General features: G+C 41.1%; 1 protein-coding gene across 1 annotated transcript in view; it reads left to right on the top strand.

Annotated features, from left to right (window-relative positions):
- Positions 1–566: 566 nt before the first annotated feature.
- The window catches only part of ahr2 (aryl hydrocarbon receptor 2), a 97,873-nt gene continuing 74,458 nt past the window's right edge, over positions 567–23,981 (top strand). The window contains exons 1-2 of the mRNA XM_005738700.1: positions 567–1,042; positions 19,127–19,314. Coding sequence (XP_005738757.1) covers positions 984–1,042; positions 19,127–19,314 — 247 coding nt within the window. The 5' untranslated portion in view covers positions 567–983. The remainder of the gene's footprint in view (positions 1,043–19,126; positions 19,315–23,981) is intronic.

The following is a 23,981-nucleotide window of genomic DNA, read 5'->3' as shown; positions in this document are numbered from 1 at the left end:
TATGCTATAGTATTAATTTAGATGTATTCCTTTATAATCTTACATAAATTTATATAATGTAAGTGTACTTTTAAGTGAACATAATGTAAGTGTAAAGTAAGTATAGATTATAGTATCAACTTTTAAGTATTACATCATAAGTTTACATAATATAAGTAAATATTAAATTTTATTTTGTCTGTTGGGCTTCATAAAAATGTTAACAGTATTGAAGAATTTGTACATAAATGCAAATATCAGAAAATATTTCTCTCTCTCTCTCTCTCTCTATACATATATATATATATTAACATATATAGCTTTTCAATAACTGTAATTGTAATTATGAGCATAAATATTATTTAAAGACGAACTTTTTATTTATTTTGTTAGTAAACGCCTTATACAAGCGTTACAATAAAAAAAAAAACCAGTCCTTAAGGTCTTCCCGGTTGGAATGCGGTTTCCTAACCATTCCTCGGCTGCGGTGTGTATTTCAGTTGGCCCACATTTGGACCACCTTAAATATTCTGCTCTCTCTCATTACAGTGACACACACACACACACACATTCACACTCACCGCCACGGGAGCGCGCGGCGGCTGAGCGGCCCTGTCAAATCACTACGGAGGTGACGCGCAGCCCGAGGACTTACATAAAACTACTCCGAGGACTTTTCACTCTTTTAACGACTAAAAGTCGCTTTACTCGCCCGTATCTCGGACGAGGAGGCCTACACGTCGTGGAAATAAAAAGTTGTGGTAGTTTTGAACTTCTACCAGAGGCTTGTTTCGATTAAAGACAACAAAAAGGTTTTTTTTCGGCTGAGAGGCACTCGGGACGCGAAGCTGTCGAGGACCGAGAGGAGGGGGGGATTTCTAATCGTCTCCTTTTCAGTTTTTTCGAGGGCATGCGAGTCTTCTGAACACGCCCGGACCTGTTAACGCGCACATAAAGCCGGGATAAAGCCACTTGTAGCTCACTTTGTTTCTTCTGAATTCAACATGCTGCCGAATACGGCGCTTTACGCCGCGAAGAAACGGAAGAAGCCCGTCCAGAAAATGTAAGTCAACTCCCCAAACACCGCAAAGCAAAACCTCCGAGCACTCTGAGGTGTCTGAGGTGACCGGAGAGCTAAAGACAGACGTTTTATTGCACTTTATGAGCTCCGTGTTGTGGTTTATACCAGCTTTATAACGCTTTTTACTGTTTACTAATGTAATACTACAGTTGTGCCAGTACGGGCAGTCCCTTTGACCTTCCATAGAAGCTAGGACGTGTAATCCTGTTAAAACACCTCGCTTTGGTGGCTTTTAATGTTTATATTGAGCAACAATCTGTGTGTTTTTCTCCCCAAAGCACGCATACATGTCACAGTGAAGCTTTCTAACACCAGGGATCTCTTTTTCCTTTTTTTAGGTGCAGCTGTGCAAACATCCCTGCACTACTCCTGTATTATAGCCTGCGTTACATTGTAATAAGCGTGTTTGTGCCCTCTATGTGTGTGTGTGCAATAGTAGCTGGCTTGTTGAATCCATAAGGCTATAAAGTCTATTTTTCCCTGCAGTGGTTATGCAATGCTGGCCAGCCACCCCGAGGTAATGTGAAGTGCTGAGGTCCAGCAGCACTGCGTGGAGAATAAAGTTAACTGTTGCTTCAGTATCATTTAAATCTAATTATACCATCTAGGACAGCTGGCCTTCCCAGACTGATCTGTGGCCTTTAAAAACTCCTTAAAGGACTCCTCAGAAGTGGATGGTGCTGAACTGGAATTTATCTTTTGAGTTTTTGTTTGAGTGTGCCCTGTAGGCGGGGAGGTTGACACTGTAAAGACTGAAACCCCACATCAGAAATCTCATCGTACCACCTTCCTGTGATTCTACTTATGATTTTAATATATGTATAGTATCTTTGTTTCCCTCTTGATTCCCCAATCGGGACGCCTCAGAACCCCCCCCCCCCACAACGGCGCAATTTGAAAACTACCTCTGCATAGAGAAGGAACCATTTATGGACGGAGTTTTGCTCATTTCATTATCCTGTTTTTGTAGGGAAGCCAAGCACAGTGAATCTTTGTTCTTCTGTGCTTTGTCAGAGATGATGTTTCAGGACTTGTTAGAAGCCCTTCGAGCGCCGCTGCAGGTCCCTGAGGTCTTCAGTTTGGGAACCACAAAGTTATTCTTTGCACAAAAACAGAAGAACAGAGCCCTCAGATTGCCCAGCCCTATAAAGTGAAAAAAAAAATGGAGATATTACTAATGATAGGCTTATTGCTCATGAGTTTTGCTGTGAATAAACCACTAGAAGTGGACTTTTCTCTTGCCACTGAACTAGAATGTTCTTAAAGAAACAACAATTCAAACTGGATGTAAACTAGTGGGAAAAAAATCTCTTCATTGACACTTAAACCAACTGGTGCTCATGTGATTTCTGTAGACTGGAGGAGCTGGGACTCTAACCATCGACCTTCTGATTGTAATCCAGTACTCTGGTACGCAATGGCCACATAGTTTAAAAAACATTAATAAATCTGCTTCAAAGATCCTTTAGAGGCCCCCTGTGGTGCTGATGGATGGAAGATACTGTATAGGAGTGAGGATGTCTAAAGGATCAAGTAGATGGTGTTGCTGTTTCCAAAGTCACCACAAGTATGTAAGTCTATTTTAGACCCTTTGGGAAAGAACCCTTTAGAGGTTATATAAAGCACCAGGCTCTAATTGTTCTACTTATATTATTCAAGGTGCTTTTCTAGAGGTTCTCCAAAACACCATCCTGAAGTGTCCTCATCAGACCTCTCATAGGGGTGTAAATAACTTTGGAGAGTTTTTATAAAGCACTGTATTTGAGTCTTGGAGACATTACGCTGCTCTGCAGGCTCTCCAGAGAACAATGCTCAGTAAGTTAATAATAGATCCTTAACCATACTGTTAAGACTTACCGTAGTAGCACCATGGGCCACTGTATGGGAGTCCTCTAAGGCATCCTGTTGCATTTCAGCTGATATCCTTAGTTGTGTTGTTGCCTTTGTAGAGGATCTTCTATAACCTTCTATCACCATATTTAAAGTGCTGTAAAGAGCCTTTAAAGAAGTTCTGTATAGCACCATGGTTCAGTTTAAACAACTCCCATGAAGAACTTTCAGAGGGATTCTCCAGGGGGGACATAGTTAATTCGAAACACTGAAAATCGAGGAAAGAACTTTAGATTGGTTCTCTATAGAATCAGTGTTAATTTTCAACACTTAAACATGCAGGAGAGAACCTTTAGAGGGTTCTTTGTAGATTCTATATAGCCCCGTTGATCATTTACACCCTTAAAAGTGCTTTAAGGACCTTGTAGAAGGGTTCTCTGTATCAAAGTGGTTGTTTTAAACTCTTGAAAGTGCAGCACAGAACCTTTAGAAAGGTTCTCCATAACAGCATGGACATTTCAATCCATTAAAAGTGCTATAAAGAACTTTTAGAAGGGTTCTGTAAAGTGTCCTGGGGATATATATTGTTCGAGACCCTTTGCTGTGCCATAAAGAACCCTTTGCTCTCAGCCACGCTGGCCTCCTCGCTGTGATTTTTACCAGTTTGTGATTTTTAGCTTTAACAAGCCAGACGGAGTGTTAACTGCCCCGTACAGAACCACAGGCCTGAGCAGGGACCCACGGCAGAACCCAGCCAGAACCGCGGTTTCAGTGTATGTGTGCGTATGTGTGTGGCACTACCTGCATTAATCATAATCAGGACGTAGAGCGCTCTCACGCAATGTTTCCACGAGGGAGGAGGGAGGGAGGGAGGATGGCGTAATCTGAGACTCGCTCTGTTTTTTCTCCTCCTCCTCCTCCGACTGCCACAACATACTTTTTTCCTGTCTTTTTCCTTCTCTCTCTATGTGTTTTAGGGGAGTTTGTTTTTTCCCTCCCTCCCTCCACTCAAATTAACATAGTTCAGTGTCACGCAAAGGGTTACGTAAGTCTGCCATGTTCAGTTTTTAGGAAAAGTTTGTCTTTCTTTTCTTTTTTCTTTCAGGAAACAGTGTTGAGTGAGGGAGTTGTGAGTGTGAGAGTCAGTTAAGCCCACAGAGAGGTCTGGAGGCGGCGTTACAGCAGCCTGCCCTGCGGCAGTGTACCTTTATGTTTACACTGTATTGTACAAGGGAAGCATTTAAATTTATGGTAATGTCCATGTGTGACAGAGACAAAGAGACGGCGGATGGATTGTACAAAGTTGTAAAACAATAACAAGAAGGTTGAATTGCACAACGAGTAGCCAGAAGTATTTGGACATCTGCATGAGAAATGCTTGCAGGCGTTCTTGACGTATCAGCCTCCACATTTTGGAGCCGGCTGCAGAAACTTGCAGTGATGTTAGGAAACGAGGGCCTGCTCCGTTTTGGGGTTAAACTCCGTCCCAGAGGTGTTGGAGGAGGCTACTTGACTCCTTCCCACAGATGTTTTATTGCAGCTGGATACTGGACTTCAAAGTGGTGCCAATTCAGTTGAATAACGGTTACTTTTTAGGTGCGTCAAAGCAAAAAAAAAAAAACTTTCCTGGACTTTACAAATTGCCTTGTGAATGTAAAACTAAGGCATTCCAAATTCAGCATAATAGCCTCACTTGGGAATTTCTTTCATTGCAGTACCGCTGGCTGCCACTGGGACATACTAGTGTCACATCCGGCTCTCTCGCTGCAGGACGGGAAAACACCAAAGCATTCTTGAGGGGTTCTCCAATGAATGATGACCCATTTTAAACTCTTTAAAGAGCAATGAAGAACCTTCAAGAGGTTCTCTGTAGCACCGTGGGTCATTAAAAACCTTTAAAAAGTTTTTTTCTGTAGCATTTCAGTCCCTTAATACCCTGAAATATCCAGTAAAGAACCTATTATTTATGGTTATTCTCATAGTAGTACAATAATGAAACTTTAGGAGGTAGCACCATGGTTCATTTTAAACCCTTAAAAATCCTTTAGATTGGTTCTCTATAGCACCACTGTTGATTTTAAATTGTCAAAAGTGCACTAAGATAATTCAGACTGGTCCTCTTTAGCACCATGGTTCCTTTTAAACCCTGAAAGTCCAGGAAATAACCTTTAGAAGGGGGTCTTTGGATTACAGCCATACCACCCTGAACCTGCCGATCTCTAAGCAGAGTCGACCCTGGTTAGTAGTGGATGGGGTGTAAAGTTTTGGTTGGCTGTGACTCAAGAGGTGGAGTGGGTCATTTACCAATCAGAACGTTGCTGGTTTGATCCCTGGCTCCTCTAGCCTGCATGTTGAAGTATGTTTGGGTAAAATACTGATCCCTGAGCTGCCTTTGATGCATCCATTTGAGTACGAGTGTGTGAATTTTAAGTTAAAAAGCACTTGTGTGAAAGAGGCATGTGAGAGAGTGCTTTGAGCACTAAAAATTAAGTAGGAGAGCACAATGTAAATACCAGTCTGTTTACCTTCTCTACAGCAGCATGGTTTGTGGTTCATGTTGTAAAAAAAAACAGTGTAAACAAGCTAAGGATATTAAGGATTCTGCTAACTGCTCTGAGACTGAACTCACATGGGAATAAAATGGTTAGATGTTGCTGCTAAGGTTTTGTTTTGGTGCTCTATGCAATGGGCCAGCTTTCAGCAGAGGCACTGTTTCTTCTTAGGACTGACATGTGACAAACACGAACGTCCCAACTTTCACTTCCTGGTTGTCATATCAAGGTCAAAACATCATGATGCCACTGAGTCCTTGGAGTAAAAGCATATAGGCATATTTATGTTGGCTAATAAAGCCAACATTTGGATTAATGGGACTTTTGGAGCAGGTAATTTGAGAAAGTCCCACTTCATTTCTTATGAGTATGCGATGTGTTGTGTTGCATTAAATAATTGTTAAAAACAGTGTGATGAGTGTGATGAAGAACTGAAAGTCTCTAAAAGTTCCAGATTTGTATTTTTTATTTTTCCTGGAACGGTGGGAAAATATCCTTAACAGCTGTAGCTTGTGCCTAACAAAAAGTCTTAAAAATGCCAAATTATCCCGTGCTTAAGCCTGTCGGGATGTCAGTTTAGGCCTGGAATAATTTAAAAACAACTGTGTGGTTATAATGGCATAAGTTTATAAAGTACTTTTCTTAAAGTTACAAACCGCTTCATAGAGATAAACTAGAAAAAACTATTTCAATTTTTTAAAAAGTTACAGCCCAATTGAAGTTTTTTGAGACCAATATCGATATTTGATTATCTTAAAAACCTGATATATCGGCCGATATTTTTTTGTCTTTCAGACACATGAAACATAAACAGATCTCCTTCACATTTCTAATGTTGTTTAAAAAAATTTGTTCATGCTTTTCTCAACTTTGCTCTCGTCAGCTGGTTGTTTGTAGCGTTCCAAACACGTGCGCCCAACAGGGAAGTTGTGCAATGCCAAAACTACATAACATGAACATTCATAACATGCCTAAAGGATGTTTCTCTTGTCTTTTTTTGCCTTTTAAATTTTCATTTAATTTCCGTTATGAATGCTGATACAGGTAAATCGTTAATAACTAATATGGGCTTACATATCAGCCCTGCTAATATATCGATCAGTTTCTAAAAAATAAAATCCCTGGGAAGAACAAAAAAGAGCAGAATATCTAAAATAAATAACACTATTAGTGACAAACCAAGGACTAAAACTACCGTAAACAATCATAACAGCCTTTTACTAAATTAATGTTTCACAGTTAAAGTCACAGTTCTGGTCTCAGTGTGGAGACTGTCAACCAGCAAAGGCGAACTGAGACATCAGAGTAACTAACATAGCCCATGGGGGTTAATAAATCCTGCACGTACTTAAGAACAAGGACATCTTTATGTTGAAGATTTTTCCTCAATTTTAACTGCAGTAGTAGGAACAAAGACAAGGAGAGGTTGGGGCAGATAGGGAAGATGCTGGAAAAGTACTAAGAAACACAAGAAATGACCCCAAAAGAAAACTATGAACAGACACTGAACTTGGCAAACAACTCCAGATCAACTCGGGTGCTTCTTTCACTGAGCTCTTTCATACTTGGGTTGTGAAACAGGTGTTAAATTGCAGGTATGATATTGGCTCTGGTGTCTTAATTCCAGCAGGGAACAGGCGCCAAAATCATCTTTAGTTTCTATTGTTCTGAAAAGGTGTCGTTGGCGCGTCTGAGACAAAAGTGCCTTTGTGTGAATGCAGGGGAGTGTTTCTCTGAGTCCAACACACCCCCTCCTGACCCCCCCGCTCTCTCTCTCTCTCTCTCTCTCTCTCAGACACAAACACACGTAACACACACTCATATTTACAGTCCACGCCCCTTCCAGGACAGATCTGGCAGATAAAGCGAGCGGCAACAACACTGGCCGCTCATTGTTCTTGCAGGGAGCTGTGCTGTGAGGAATGCAGCGATAGCCATCTCGCCTCGATTTCAGATATGTCGTGTTTTGGAGTATTATTGGAAGCAGATGTCTTATTTACAGCAGGGTTAGCCAAGCAGGGCTTCATCAGGGGCCGTGCTTTACACATACGTGTTACACTTACAGCTCATCCATTCAGCCTACAGCCATTCCCACAGAGGCTGCAGGCTTTTAATAGTTACAGCAAAGTCACTTTTCCTGCACCCCCTTGCTGTATTTCACATTTTAGACTGCAAGCGTGTTTACAAAATTAACGTCTAAGATCACAACAAAATTTAGAGATGCAGGCTGTTTGGTTCCTAATGTCATTTCTAGATATAGATAGTTGTTTTTTTTAAACAGTAACACAGTGAAGTCATGCTGCACTCACTTTAAGGTCAGTCCACATGAAATCAGTCATAGCTGAGCAAAGCTGCCGCTTGACTTTCTCATAATCAGCTGATTTTTTTGTTTTTGTTTAAAAAAGCACAATATCCATGTTAAATTTTAGCTTCACGCTATGAATATTTTCCAAGTTGAAGGCCCTGAGAGTTTGAAAGGATGGGGGAAGGCTTTCTCAACTTTGTTGGGGGAAAAAAGGGAGTTTTGAGACCTCATATCCATATTCAGGGCTAAAAGACAAGCACCTTTACCCTGGACGTTTGAACAGTTTTCTCATAAGTCACTGGAGAAAAATACAAAAGCTATAGTTTGGGTAAACATGTGGGATAGGCGGTGGCTCAAAACAAGTTACAGCATATGAAAGGTCTCCCTTTTACCTACATTTTGATACCACACTCATCTTGCTGCAGCTCCTTCTGGGTCACAGTGGTTTTCTAACATAGTCAGATTTGAGCTCTGTGTAATGTTTCAAAGGTTAAAATCAGCTGATTTTGAGGGTGGGAGCTGCTGACTGATTTTTTTTTCTTGAAATGACCATGGCTTATGATTAATATTTAATGTCATGTTTTCTTTTATATTGCTAAAGGAAATTTGTCAACTTTAATCTTGAGTCCAGCCTCTAGCAAGCAAATATGCAGTATTTATTTATGTATAACGCAGTATAGACGGCAATCACACAGCAATTCAACCCCACCTTATTTAACTTGTTTAAAACACACAATAGACAAATCTATGGTTAAAAGCCTACGAGATGAAATTATTGCATAAAAGCAGAACTGGTGCAAACATGATGTAACTCAGACATAAACAGACACTAAAGCCTTGTCTCAGCACAGTTTCATTGAGTCTGAATTTAACATAATTCATAGTAGCCTGCTCTTATTGTTGAAATGCAGTTTAGTCTTTTATGAGTAAACATGTAAAAAGAACACTATGTGGAAAAAAACATTCACTTATGTGCACATTACACCTGTAGGGGCTGCTTGGTAAAAGAAAGCCATGCTCCTGGTGCACAGACTTTGCGCTGATGTTAATGCCAGAGGAGGTTTTGGAGAGTTTTATGCACGATGCAGCTCAGCACTCGCACACTCTGCTCTATAATGGCATGTGGTCTAAGTGGCTGTGGTTCTAAAAACTTCTGCTTTGCAATAACTTTGATGGTGGGTTTAATAATAAGTAGGGAAATATTACATAAACTAAATTGTTGCAACACTGGCATGCTGTTACAGCATCGCACTCAAATTCATTGAGTTCTTTAGAATGATCCCTTCTTTCACAAATGTTTGTAAAGGCAGACTGCATGGCTAGCTGCTTGGTTTCTACACCTGTGCAGTGCAATACTTTTGTACTTGTAATGAATTTCAGTCATGACTTTGTCATTTTGATCTGTTTTTGACTCAAGAGCAAGAAGAAAACTTTCTAGCTGCTATGCTGTAGTTAAAGCACTGGGTCAGTTGGGATGTGATGGTTTGTTAGTATAATTAGTGGATCATGTCGATCTGTTGATGCATGCTCAGGTATCCAGATAAGGAAATCCTAGAAAGTTGATCCTTTTCATCAGTGAGAGAAATGTTCCATCACTCATCTAAATAACTTCTTCAATCTAAGCTCACTGCAGGTTTCCTTGTAAACAGTACATGACTACAAACTAGCACCATTGCTGCGAGCTCAGTATCTGTTTCAGTTTTCTGGGACTTTGTTGGTGTTTTCAAACGGTCTCGGTCTAAAACATTTTTATCATGGGTTAAGATGCGCCCAGAGTTTGGGGAGTTTTGGGCAAGGTAATCTCCAATTAACCTGTCATGACATGTGAAGTGCAAACCTGCTGTGGGACTTTGGTGCGCATGTTTGTGTAGTTGTGCTGTTAATGAGAGGGTTTTGCAATTCCACACATTGGTAAACTTTAACAACAGCCAATCAGAGCCTGCAAGGAGACAGATGACAAAGAGAGTTTTCAGCCTCTCGGTTTTTGGAGTGCGCTGTCATGTAGCTTTTCTGGAGCCAGAAGTGACCATATTTGGATGAGTGGCTGAAATACTAAGCTAATTCTTGCTAGCTTGTTAGCTTTATAGATATCTGTTAATAAGTAAGGTTTAAGACTAACCAAAAACTAAAATTTCACTCATGAACACTCATGCACAGACTTCTTGCATGATCTGTTAGTGCATATAGCCTCACAGGAACCAGGTTATCAATCTGGTAATTGCATTAAAATGCTTTACAAGGCACGATTGAGAGGTCCAGCTCACCGACTCCAGCTCCTTTAGCACACCTAGATTTAAATGTAATCAGAGTGACCCTTACCTTTGAGCCTTAACAAAAGCCATATGAATAAGTTTAAGAAAGCAAAAGAAAAAATAAGAAGTAACGAAATTAAAACGATGTAACAGAAGGAGAGAAAAATAGAAGACGACGGTTTGAAAGTAAAAGGGAGAAAGAGAAACCACAGCAACCACCAAAATATGCATAAATAACAGTGACAATGTTACTAAACATCACAGAGTGCTAATACTATGAAATATTTTTAGAGGCAGAGGCAGCCCAAGATACTGTGTGTCTGTGCGAACCTGTGTGTGTGAGCCTGCTTGTATTCATAAGGTTTCTCCATGTAGTGTCTAATAGTGGGTGTAGGGAGCCACAGCCCCACCCCCAGGAACCGAAGCAGGCAGGGAGGAGGCCCCAGTTATCCAGCGAGCCAGTGCATATGGCGCACAAGAACCTCTGCCAGACAATATCGGGCGTCAGCTCCTCCCCAGAACCCTCAATGTCCACACGCAATTTAAATCTAAAAAGGGGGCACTGGCACCGGAGGTGAGGCTGAAGATGTGCATCGCGTCTATCCCCAAGGCCCTATATGTGCCAAAGTTAAAATAACTCACCTCCCTACAGGTGTAAAGGAGGGAGAACTCAGCTAAAGAGACCAAAGCTGTTCATTAGAGTCAACCTGTAAACATAAAGTTGGACTTCTTAACACGAGAGGTTATCGGGGGACTGCCCTGGAGGTCAACTCCTTACTACGGGAGCTGATTGAAGGGCTGCGATAGAGAGAGAGAGAGAACTTGTAGATGTGTGACAAGATCACAACAAAGTAATCACACCGACAGTTTTCTGAGTTACAGATGAGTATCTTTAGCATGTACCCAGTCCGTATTTTCTTCAAGTGTATGTATGTTTGAGATGTGAGAGCAGGAAGTCCAGGAATAACTGCTCTGCAGGTTTTGCTATTTTTAGAGTCACGTTTGTCATTTTTTTGTTACACTTCATCTCATCAATCACAGTCACACAGATATCACAGATGGCTTTGCTCAGTCTGTGTTTGAGCACATGTGCCCTGTAATTATATGTTTAGAACTGCAAAACCAGGCTTTATAGAAAAGAAATACTCTCTTGAAACTCGTGGGTTGATCTGTGGTATATTTTTGGCTTGTTTTTTCTTTTTAGTCCTTTAACCTGTTGTTGCTTTTTCCTATAAGAACATAAAAGTTAACCCCACCAGGTAAAGTGAGAGTCTAGCAAATAAAACCCCATCAATTTACATTTAATTTACATTTCAGACACCAAGCTAGCAGTTCCCTAGAGATGTTTAAAAGAAGCCGAAGCTGAAAATGCAAAGCAAAGTGAGTAGCGAACAGGGAGAGATTTCTGTCCTTTCATCTCATAATTTGAATCAAATTTTTCTGTGTGACAGGTGGTTTTATTCTACTACTTTTTGCATATGAGATATCAGCTAATAACCAGTCCACGAACTTCCTGCTTGGTACTTTGTGTTTCTACGCGGTTTGTGTTGGCTTGTGTTTTTCTGCAACCTCAGACCAGAAATCAGGAGGTTAAAGGGTCGAACGCCACAGTTTTAACACATAGAGCACGCTCAGTGTCATTCAGGTGCACCCACACTCTGCAGGCGGCTTCTCAAGTGGCCTCGCATGACCTGAAATCCTCGGCGGAGTCATCGGCAGGAACATCTGAACCAGATTTAAATCTGAGCAGCAGCAGAAGCGCAGCTAGTCTGTGTGAGATCAACCTTTGAGTGGGAGGTTGCAGGTTTGCGTTCCCACAACAACCAGATGCTCTCCTCGAGTGTCCCCGGGCAAAACGCCAGCGCCTCTCCCAGTGCTCACTTTAAGGTCAGAGCTGCTGTCACTGACCTGCTTTGAAACTTGTTTTCACTGAGTGCCACACTGGGAAATGAGAATCACGCATGGATGTAAAGAGGGCTTGCAGGGATTTCCTGTTTCACAGTGGACCTTTGGCGGCTTTATTCAGGATACTTTGAACATGTATTGCATTATTTGTCAGAAACCTGCATCTCTGGCCTCTCTCTGAGTGATTTCCACAAAATGCCTACCTGACAAAGACAAGTAAAGACCATCAGTATTATACAGTGTGTCAGGTGTGGAGCTGAGTTTTAAAATAGAAGATCTTCTAAATTTCCCCTCAGGGAGGCTTTTTAGCAGGTGCCATTTAGTGAATTGTCCGTTTAATGTTTAAAAAAACCTCAAAAAACCCTCAAATCACATCTGTCATTTAGCTTTTCACAGCATATACATCATGTACAATACTTGGAGTTTACTTAAATTCCCTCTCCTTGTATACTGAACATTGTTAATTTCAAGCCATTTAGCAGAGCCGTTAACAGAAGATTGTGCCTACTGGATGCACAAGCTGTAGGGCATCACATTGAAAAAATACAATGGTGTGTTGTAAAGCTCTCTCCATGCCCTTTCATATCATATATTACTCAATATATCAGTTTTTGACTGCCATTGTTAGGGCCCAAGGTCAAAGTTGACCTTGGGCCCTAACAATGGCAGTCAAGGTCAAATCCTTAGCTAACCTAGGTACTTATGTCCCCTGAGGCCTGGTATATTGCTGTGAAGTTTTAAGACGATCCATAAAAATTGTGGGTTCATATAAAGTTTTTACTTATTTTAAGATTTGGTGTGACTTTCACCAAAATTACCATCACACAAAACTTGAACACAGTATCTTGAAAACTGGATGTTAGATCACTAACAAACAGAACTGATTTTACTCCCTCTGTTCGGGGGGACAGTGATGTGATAGCTTGAAGTTTTACTTTGCTGCATAGCACTTGTGTCCTTTTAAACAGTCATCTTGATTTCTTATTGCTGAATGAGATTCATTTTTGCCAGATATGACTGTTTGCAAGTCTCCTTGACGCCTCAGTGGACACAACTTTATTTCTGTACTTCACCAAAGACAGCAACCTGTGAACTGTGACAGATCATGAGTTGGATGAGCTTATATTGAAAATTTCTGCAGGACCTCCTTTCATCTTCTATCTGAAATCTTCCGCTTTAGAGTTTGTTTCTCAGAAAGTCTGAGTGAAAAAAACAAGGCAGTGTTGGTTACATATGTAACCACTGACCGCTGAAGAAGGATCAGTATGTCCATTAGCAGTTGTGAATTCGGTTGAGCTGAAATACAGATGATGTGTGCAAAAATAGCTTCTTGTGCTAAACATATATCAGTTTCTCTAGTGCTGCAGAGACATTTCCAGTGGATTAACTTTTATTTCTTATAGGAATGTGCAGCACTCCACCCAATTTATCAAAAATTGTAATGTCTGGCTCCAAAATTCGACATAGCAGTGGCCAAAAAGGTAACTTTGGGTAAAGAGGTCTGGCGCGAACCTGTCTCAAGTTTGCTAAAAATACAGCTCTTTTTAGATGTGCTTTTTTCATGTAGAAAGCAGAAGTTAAACAGACAGACGCATGTCTCAGTTTTAAAAAGTGAGGTGTATCTAATCGCAGAACATGTCTGACTTTAGGGAAGTCTGTGGTTGGCGCCTGTGCTGTGTTATACTTAAATGAGTATGAATATTGAAGTTTGCCTATTTGGGCTGTAAAAACGGACTTAAAAAAAGTCACTCAGAAAACTCAAAAGCGACCACAGTGAACCAAAAGAATCTCCAGGGACAGTTTTAAGGTGCTCCACAGTGTCACACCTTCTCAGGGAAAAAGAAAAGCTCCTCTGTGCTCTGGACGTCTGGTTCGAGTTATAGACGAGATGCCGGGCGGGTTTGCTGCTGGAGTTCAGTTACAGATACCTGCCTTCAATGGCGCTGACCTGCAGCCATCAAGGTTTATTTACCACTTTGCACAAGTCCTTACCAAGCCAGCGTGAGCAACAGGACTGATGGGTTTATTGTAAATTAAACACCCCGCATTCTGATCGGCTCTGGAATAGAGAAGTGAACACGTGTCACAAGGGAAGAAGATTATCTCACACCCAGAGATAATCACCAGACACAACAGCAGCTGGAGCAACAGTTTAAACAGCTATTTAAGTAGAAAAAGAACCTTAAAAACCAACTTTAACATTAATGAAGTCGGGAAGTTGCATTCATATGAAATATGATGCCAAGCTTTATCACACAAGGTTACATATCAGATACTCAGAGAAGCTCTCAGCATTAGCCCTACGTTGTTCTCACACAGTCATCCTCTTTGTCCTACTTTCAGTTAAAACATTAGACCATTAGATGTACAGCTGAGTGATATGGATACCCAAGATCATGTCTTGATATTTGCAGGTTGAATGGTGACAGAAGATAATTATCTGCCTTTTCTATGAAAGCGATATGTGAGATATCACAGGTACTTAGTTGGCATGGTAAAAAAAGCGAGGCTTCCTCTTCAGAAACATCAGTATGTCCGCTAACAGGAGCGTTAGATATTAAAAATACAAGTTAATCAGCTGGAAATTCATGAACTTATATCTATATCTATATATATGCTGCTACAGTTTTACAAAATCAGAAACAGGAGCACCAACCATAACAGAAAGTAAAGCCTTATTCTGCTGTGGCCTTTTCACTGCTTTACCTGCAGCCGTACAGCTTTATCTAATGAGGAACTGAAACTGTTACACTCCATCAGAGTCCACTGGAAGAAACTGCAATTTTACCTCAGAGAATACACACAATATTTGCCCGCCACAGCCTTGTTGTTAGATGCACAAAATGACCAGAAACTGTGGTTTTGTGTCATGTAAATATCTGTGTTTCTGTTGGTGGAGGCTTTGAAAAGACACAACACATAATTGCACAAGGGGTGCAGTTATGTGTTACGTAAGTTTTTATGTTAGGTGACATTTTTTCATTTAAATGCATTTTATTGCTAATGTCCGATCAGATTGTAAAATAACTTAGTGAGACCTCGCCTGGCTCTATCTGTTGCTTCTAACAGCCTGTATGCTGATTTCTATGTACAGCACTCAGGTTGGATTTTTAGTTGTTCTCTTCAGGGGTCATTGTCAGCAATTAGTCAACATTAGCTTAGAAAAGCTTGGAAATTAAATTGATGCTTTTGTAGCCTGAAGAACTGCTGATGGCTAAATTGCCCCCCTTTGTAAGTTGCCTCAGGCCTCACTCAGGCCTAGAGACTGATCGGCAGCCACATGGCAATTTACAGTTGCTGGGGAGAAGCGTGCATTCCCTGAACGTTTGAGCAAAGAGGATGATGTAGCAAAACTCCCATTGTGACTGCGTGGAAGACTTGTCTGTAAACATTTGCAGTTTGCTCTCAGGTCTGCAGTGAAAGTTGAAAAAGTTCAAGGTAACCTGGAAATATGGATTATTCACCTTCGAAGTAAAAGTTGCACCTTTTGAAATGTGTTGGTTTCAGTGGTCAGGAACAATCTTTTTTTTTTCAGGTTGTAGTAGTTTAGTCAAGAGCAGATTGCTGCGGTTGCCTGGAAGATACAATCCTGTCTGTAAAGAGTTGACAAATTCTTACTCAGTGAGAAACCGGAAACTGGGAATGTTCTCCTTCAAAGTAAAAGTTGTGCCTTCTTGCTGCCGAAGAGCGTCTGTTTGTGCTGCATATTAAGTGCCTTGAGTGCCAAAATTAATTAAATAAATAGATCACTGAATAATAAATTAAATATCCCATTAATTAATTAAAACGGGAAATAATTCATTAAATATATAGATAATCATAACATGTCATTTCATTTCATTTAAAACACTTTTACAATTATTTATTTCCCGTTATAATTAATTAACACATTTAATTTATTATTTGATTGTGTATTTAGTTAATTCATTTTGGCACTCAAGGCCCTCCACTGTCACACTTTTCACGGTTTCATTACCACTCGGCAAGTAGTTAGCAACTTCCAGCAACCTTCAGAAGCCACTTGCCATCTCACCACAGAATACACACTGTTCCCTAGCAACTGGTGGTTACCGGGGAGTCACTGCCATCTTCTAGGGCTGTTTCACAACAACTGGAATCAACTTCCAGCAACCACTTACAACTGATCTTTGATCACACATTTTCTTCTTGTGACCGATGGTTGCTGAGTAGTCTCGAGACCTGTGACTGAAACTCAGGCTCACATGATTCAGCTAAATATTTTTTCGCGCTCTCAAAAGAAAGCAGTAAAGACTAATACCTCTGTTCACGCCTTTCAGTTTCAAAATTCACACGGCGTCTCTTAAGTAAATACAGACAGCAACTTTTCAATGCTGAAAGAACTTTCTGCACTGATGCAGACAGTAGTAAAGTGATCCGAAACATCGGTTTAAACCTTCAGCTTGTGTTTATTGGCTCTCTTGCATGTTATGCTTTCGTAGTGACGACTGATTGAGCAGCCACCGACACCTATGGCGGTGAAGGTGATCGTCACTTCCAGCACTTCATTTGTCAACAGCTGGGGTTGCCTTTGTTAATTTGCACATTTTAACCCAAACCGCAGTCCTTCCCCAACCATAACCAAGCAACCTTTGGTCCCAAAATTTAAGCAGTAACCAGAAGTGAAAAATGAAACTAGGTGCAAATAAAAAAAAAGATCCAAATGGGAAGTGAAACAGGGTCCCTGGGCTGTTCACCCTTAAACAAGTAACCACTGTCCATTGTACCTCCAGTATGGCCATAATTCACGAGCACTGGTAAATCACGTGATGGCAGTGATGGGGGCAGTTGCATCATTAAAAGGAGTTTGTTATAGTAGATACACTGCCCAGCTTTAGACTGAAGCTGCTAATGTGTGTGTATGGATGTGCAGCCAAAGAGGAGATTTCATCTGTGCAGTCTTGGATTTGTGCAGATCTGATTTAAAATCTTCCCCCTATCATAATAGATAAGTCTGATGAAGCCCTGTATTAGGCAAACATCTTTATACAGAGTTACACCTGCTTTTCATGACCTGATGCTGTAGTTTATTCAGAGTGTGTGAAGTCTGCACCTTTTATTTTCATGTTTTCTGTAAATAAAATTGACCTTTTGAAATGGAAGAAACCTCATTTAGGAAGGAAGCTCTCCATTTCCTGTCACATTGAAAGTATATAAACCTCCTCAGCCTCGAAACTCTCACACTCGCACTAAAGTGGATCATCTTTGATCGCTGTCGCTGTCCCAAAGCAAGCGAGCTTACTGAACAGGGCTGAGCACACACACTTGGTAAACAAGTCTGGCAACAGGTTACATCACTCTTCGGCTCACCTGGTTCCCATGGCAAGAGTGGATGGAGCAGATTAGACTCTGGAGAGCAGAGGTGGTCGGGGCTTTGTTATTTTTCCACTCAGCCAACTGTCAGCAGCTCTGAAGGAAAACAACCGCGCTGAACTGATCAGTGTGTGATACCTGACCCATAATCCAGCACGCAAACTCAATTTCAGCTCATGGATTTCTTCCATTTGATAGAATAGCTGCCCCTTTGAATCACCTCTTCTCTATTCAAATGATGTAAAACAGAGGAATTGCAGTATTTCTGATGCTGTATAAGAAGCTTTTCAACAAGTACTTCTGAACAGTTCTGGAAGCTCGTGATGGGAAAATGCCATACAAACACATTTATTTTAGGATGTTTTCCCTTACGTCCTTGGAATTTCTTTTGCTTAGTACAAACAATTCGAGTGAACTGAGAATCTGGAAAACATGGAACAGAGTGTTTTGGTCACCTTATCAACAGCCTGAGACAAGGTGGACCTGAGACTATTCTGAATGCTCTAGAAAATGTGTTTTCTTTCTTAATGTGGATTTTGTTGATCTATGAGTTGATTAGTTGAGTGCTTGTTTAGTCGATTTTATTTGATGTGAGTAAAAGAATTCACAAATCCATTGTGAGGTTTGATTTTTAGTGGATTTCAGCTCGCTGTGAGGTCTTCACCGTGTCTTCACTTCACTTGTGTTGGCCCAGGTTCATATTGCTATGATGTCATAGTTTAGTTATGTGGAAAAAATCTGCCAATGTCCACTTAGGGAAAAAAAATCCCCCAAAAGGAGGGTGGTTAGGGTTGGGGTTGGAGTTGGGGGTTAGGATGTGGATCGTGGTTAGGGTTACGGGGCTGTAGTTAGGGTTATGGTTATGGGGTTTGGGTTTGGTGTGATGGTGCTTTCATTTTGCAGAACTGTGACGTCACAACAACAATGACTGGTCAGTTGCAATGTTGAACCTGGACCAACATTATTTATGATGATCCAGGAACAACACTAACACGAGGATATCGGTGGGATCCACTTTTTGCCTTCAGAACAGTCTTAGTTCTTCATGTCACAGATTCAAAAAGGTGATGGAAACATTCCTCACAGATTTATGTCCATATTGACATGACAGCATCACACTGTTACACATGATGTGAATGTGCTTTTCCACAATGTCCCAAAGGTGCTCTATTGGACTGAGATCTGGTAACTGTGGAGGCCGTTTGAGTGCAGTGAACTTTTGAGTTCTGTGACATGGTGCGTTATCCTGCTGCTATCCTGCTTGAACTATTAATACAAGGCCGGATGTATCCATGATTATTTAAGTTGTTTATGCCAAAGTCTGACCCTGCAATCCGAAACTGAAACTTATCACCAGGCAGCATAATGCAGCTTTCTGTTGTTCGGTTTTGTAAGCCTGTCTGAATTCTAGCCTCAGTTTCCTGTTCTTGGCTGACACACCCTCTGTGCTCTTCAGTTTCAAAGTTCAGTGTGTTTTGTGCGTTCAGAGATGCTCTTCTGCATACTTTTGTTGTAACGAGTGGTTATTTGAGTGGCCGTTGCCTTCCTGCCTTCTCAGTCATGCTTCATTTGGTCCCTAATGTAGACATAGAGGGAGCCATGGTTTACTCAAGGATGTCTGATGCTTGTTCGGCAGTGTCTTTTCTGTCTGCATGTCATCTCAGTTTATCCCAGCTGCTCTTATACTGACGAACACACACGTCAGTATACAGAACACATGCAGCTCCCAACTTTGTTTGTTGGGCTTCTCATGACCTCTCTCATTCTCAAACCAACGTTTTGACTCTGAAGAGAAACCGACCTTTTCCAAGAGTCACTTGAGATGTGGAGTTTCTCGGTCGTCAACCTGTCCTTTTAAAATAACCCCCTTTGTCTCTTTTTGTATGCACAGGCCCAAACCTCCACCTCCCGAGGGCGCCAAGTCCAACCCATCCAAACGCCATCGGGACAGGCTCAACGGCGAGCTGGACAAGCTCACCAGCCTGCTGCCCTTCACAGAGGAGGTGCGGTCCCGGCTGGACAAGCTGTCTGTCCTCCGCCTCAGCGTTGGGTACCTGAAGGTCAAGGGCTACTTCAACGGTAAGTCTTTGATCAACTCCCACGTCTGACAAATGCAATCCTTCAAATCAGAGTTTGTAGGATTTGTTTCAGATATGACAGGATATATATTATATATATAAGTCTTTGCGCAATGTTTGGCACCTAGTGAGTGAAAGGATGCTGTGTCACTGCTTCAGACACGTAACAATATATGAGTACGTGATGGTTTTAAAAAAAAAACAACTTTTTTTCCCCAGATGCGCTATTTTGAAATGCCACGAGATGCTTCAGGCTTTTATGTTAATGCGATGGCATCAGATTTGTGCTGTGTTGAAATGTTTAATGGTGTATGCCTTTACCATGGAGTCAGCTGTTCAATGGGACTTAATCCAGAAACTAATCGAGCTGCAAGATGAAGCAAGTCAGCATCATTTTGAATCCGACATTTATGTTTAATAGCAGCAATGTTGGGAAAGCTGTGCTTATCCGAGCTTGATGTAAAGTCAGTGCAATACTGAGCTGGCTAATTAGATGTAATTATTAGATGTGGTCATATGTAACTCTGGAGATTACACTTGTTTTGTTGGGTTGGGATGTTTCAGTGGGTGTACAAATATAGTGGCTGTAAATCTGCAAATAAGTCAGCATTTATTGATGGATGTGTCACAGCGATTTTGTGCCAGATCAGTGTTCAGACACGTTGTGATGAAGAGCCAGAAAAGGCCAGGACAGGACACAAAAGGAAGAATTTTTGGGGGCCCTGAAACAGTGGAAATAATTAACATCCATCCATCCATATATACAAGAGAGGAAGACATCATTGTGAAGCACTAAGATATCGTCCATGGTACCGGTTTGGTACAATAAATGGCTAAATCTAATAACAAAGTAGGGCCTGATTACAGCAACAAGTCATAACCACAGTTATTTAATTGACTGTAGAAAATCTTGAGTCACTGAGCCCAAAAACTCCCTTTTTAACAGTAGACCATGAACTTGAAGTTGGACCGAAGTCCGATGATGTTTGCATGTCTTCTTCTATCGCTTTCATTCAGTCATTTTCACCACTCTTGATACGTTTTTCCAAACAGTTAATGAATAAAAACATCTCACCACCATTTCAAGACCTGAACAACAAATGGTTGTACTCTTCCATTGAAACCTCACTGACTCTGAAAAAGTGCTGCAAGAACCTGTGGGCGTGATTTAGGGTAAAGAGTGTTCAGACACAAAAATGAAATGGGAAGGGTTCATTTGACGCTCGGTACGATGTAACTGCTGGAACTGAGAAAATCAAGATGATAAATGTGAAACTATAGGCATCAGGAAAAAAAAGAAAAAATACACAAACTTTGCAGCTACTACTGCATATTACAGCAAAATTACACTACGTAGATTGACAGCACATGCTCGTGCGTAAGAAGCAGTGCAATGCTGGATTGTGGGCTTGTGACTTTTGCTCTTCGACACCTGTTTGAATGAAAGTTTGACGTGGTTTGATTGAAAACAGTCACTCGGTGCTGCACAGCGTCATGGAAAGTGAGAAATCCGTTGTCTTATGAGGAGCTGTGAGATTCAGATGAGAAATGACAAAACGTTGAGGGGTGAGGTGCGCGTAGCAACAATAACAGCGTGTACACAAACACGAGGAGTAAGGATAATGTGGGTGGGGAAATTCGCTCCTGATGTGAGAACTGCATCAAAGCAACCGAGAAAGACTGAAACTAAATAAATAATATGCAGATAGGGATGGGCTTTTCAAGCAGGAACAATTTCAGGATTCACTGGGAACCATTCAGCTATTCTTCGACGATCGCTCCCCCACCTGAACTGCCCTCACCCGACTTAGATGTGGCAGACTTACGACATGTTCGGATTACCTGGAGTGGCTTGCACACAAGACTTGTTGACAGCTGTAGTCTTTGGCCATCTGTGTTTCTCTTATTTGTGCAGGCCTACTTAATCTCACTGCACCACACATATTCTTGACTGGCAAAAAGCCTGGATACGCACAGCCACCACCTCCTGGCTAAAGTTACATCTTTACCGAGTGCTGGTAACAAATATATGTGAGTAACTAATAAATTGGTAAAGCAGTGTCAGGTTAATGTCCACACACCTTTGCGTGGGGTTAGACCACACTGGGCTCTGACACAGCCTGCATATAGCAGCTTACTTCGGTTTACTGATAGATGCTGGACACTTAGCTAGTGCTGTGCATTGATGAAATATGAATAATTTATTTAAGCAGTCTAATATTTTTGCTGCTGTAGAGTCCCACAAAACTCACAATGAGGCCTCAGTGTTTCTCTGATATAAAATCTGATATTTTATGGATCTTATGCTGTATTTACCCTCGTGCGATGAATTAGAGCAGTTTGAGGGTTACAGCGAGATAGATTTATTTGTTCTCTGCAGTGTTCTGTGATTCTGCAGTATACCTGCATTTTGTTTCCTACTATATATGAAAGGTTTTTTTTTTACCTCCTCTGTTGGTTTCCTGTGTGGAAACTCCACTAAAACACACTCCACTAGTCAGACACACTTCGGGTTTATGAAAACTGTTTATTCTGAACCTTTTTAGACCAGCTTTATTTCCATTTCAGGCCCCAAATAAGGCAGCAGCATGCAGACAAACAGCGGTTTGAAACATCCTGCTGGGTGTGCATTCAGCTGAGATACACCAGGCTCACCTCAGTCTCACTTTTGTGGCTGATACTGGAAGAAGATAAGTTTAAGAATAGTTAAAGGGCAACTGTCTAGACAGTGATCCAAATCGTTGTTTTAAACAACAGGACAAATACGACAGTGTTTGTTCAGTATGCGCACAGCAAGCCACGAGAAAGGAAAGACGTCTCGGGCTAGCATGAAAGTCTGCTAAAGCTATAAGTAGTGTTGCAGTGGAGTCTTCCTTTGCTTGAGCTCCACGTCTTCACCAGTACAGCATGGTACTTCTTGAATAATCCAGGTAAAAAGACCATGAATACATACCCCAGCATTGCCTCCAGTTTGTGTGCATGGTTTCTGACAAAGAAACTGAACAAGCTGGTGCTCAGTCATTGTGTTTGCAAAGGGAAGACAATCAGGAGGATGGATTTAAAGGGGGAGGAGTGAAGATAGATGGTTTCAGGCAAAGGGTGAACTGAGGGGATGCACCATAGGGTAAAGAATGATTATTCAATTCAATTCAGTTGAGTTTTATTTATATAGTGCAAAATCACAACAACATTATACTAAGCTGATTTATTTTGAAAGGTAAAGACCCTGCAATAATACAGAGAAAACCCCACCAATCAAACAACCCCATATGAGTGAGCACTTGGTGGCAGTGGGAAGGAAAAACTCCCTTTTAACAGGAAGAAACCTCCAGCAGCACTAGTTTAGCGAGCGGCAACCTGCTGAGGGTGATTATTATGAACTGTGAATTATGCAAAGCTACTGTAGTAGAATAAAAATATGACGGTGGAAATCAGCTGCAGTTATTTAGTGTATAAAATATACTGCCTACAGAGTTAGTCTTAGGCCCAAAGAAAGTCACTTTAAGTTTTAAGAAAAGCCCACCATTTGTGTACACTTGTTATTTTCTCTGCGCACGGTACAGAACATACATGATCATATCAGCATTTCAGGCCACAGCACAGAACAGGTGCATGTCTCATCGGCCTGACAGCATTTATGCAGAAATTCTCGCCTCTTCTCACTCCTGTTGCCGAGGAGGACTGATCCAAATACACGGCAAGTCAGAAGGGCCACATTTCACAGTCATGCACTGATATAGCCTCTCAGCTGGTGGCTACCACACCCCCGCTTATCATTTACTGTAAATAGGAAGCTTGTCTTTCAGGCAGCCTGGATCTAATCATTGCTATTTTCACAAGAGGCAGCAGAACAAAGCGAGGAAGCTCGCTGGAAACTCAAATAACCTCGGCGATCGTCTGCGCCATGTTGACAGAAATAGGGGTAGAATTCACTTTTAGATAAATAATCTTCTTGAGCCCCAGAGGAGAGGATTGTTATTTTACAAGAGGTCAGAGACCATCGGTGCATCGGTCAATGTTATAAAACAAACCTGTCCACTGCTATCCTTAAAGCTAGGTTGGAAAAAAAAAAAATTTTCTAGCTCCATTTTTTTAATATTTTGATTTGTAGGTCAAGAAGTTATTTAGCTTATAATTGGCCCTGTGCAGCCCCTCAATGCATCATCTGTTTGAAATACCATATTTTCCGCACTATAAGGCGCACTTAAATTGCTTTAATTTTCTCAAAAATCGACAGTGTGCCTTATAATCTGGTGCACCTTATGTATGAATTCTGGTTGTGCTTACTGACCTTGAACCAATTTTATGTGGTACATGGCGCTCAAAAATCTGTCAAAAATGTTTTAGTACGACTTTGGTAAGCTACGAAGCCGCACCGCTTGATGGATTGTCAGAGCATTATGTCTATTGTAGTCAGGAGCCTTGTGGAGTAATCTGGCTCCAGAACTCTGTCTGCTTCAGGTCTCAAAGTCAAACGGACATTGCAGCATCACTGAGAGTTAAAAACTGTCTAAATTCTTTCATCTTTAATAAAATGATCAGCGTTGCTGCTTTACCAGGTGTAACAATTAAGTTTAACATCCAGGCATCCATGAAAACAGAATTTATTAAATTTAATGGAGTTAGAAGTTGGCAGGAAGTTAGCTCGCTAGTTTACGCCTAAACATG

The sequence above is a fragment of the Pundamilia nyererei genome, unplaced genomic scaffold, assembly GCF_000239375.1.
Source record: "Pundamilia nyererei isolate P.nyererei 1_Seehausen unplaced genomic scaffold, PunNye1.0 scaffold00085, whole genome shotgun sequence".
NCBI lineage: Eukaryota > Metazoa > Chordata > Actinopteri > Cichliformes > Cichlidae > Pundamilia > Pundamilia nyererei.
This window is presented reverse-complemented; position numbering and strand designations above follow the sequence as displayed.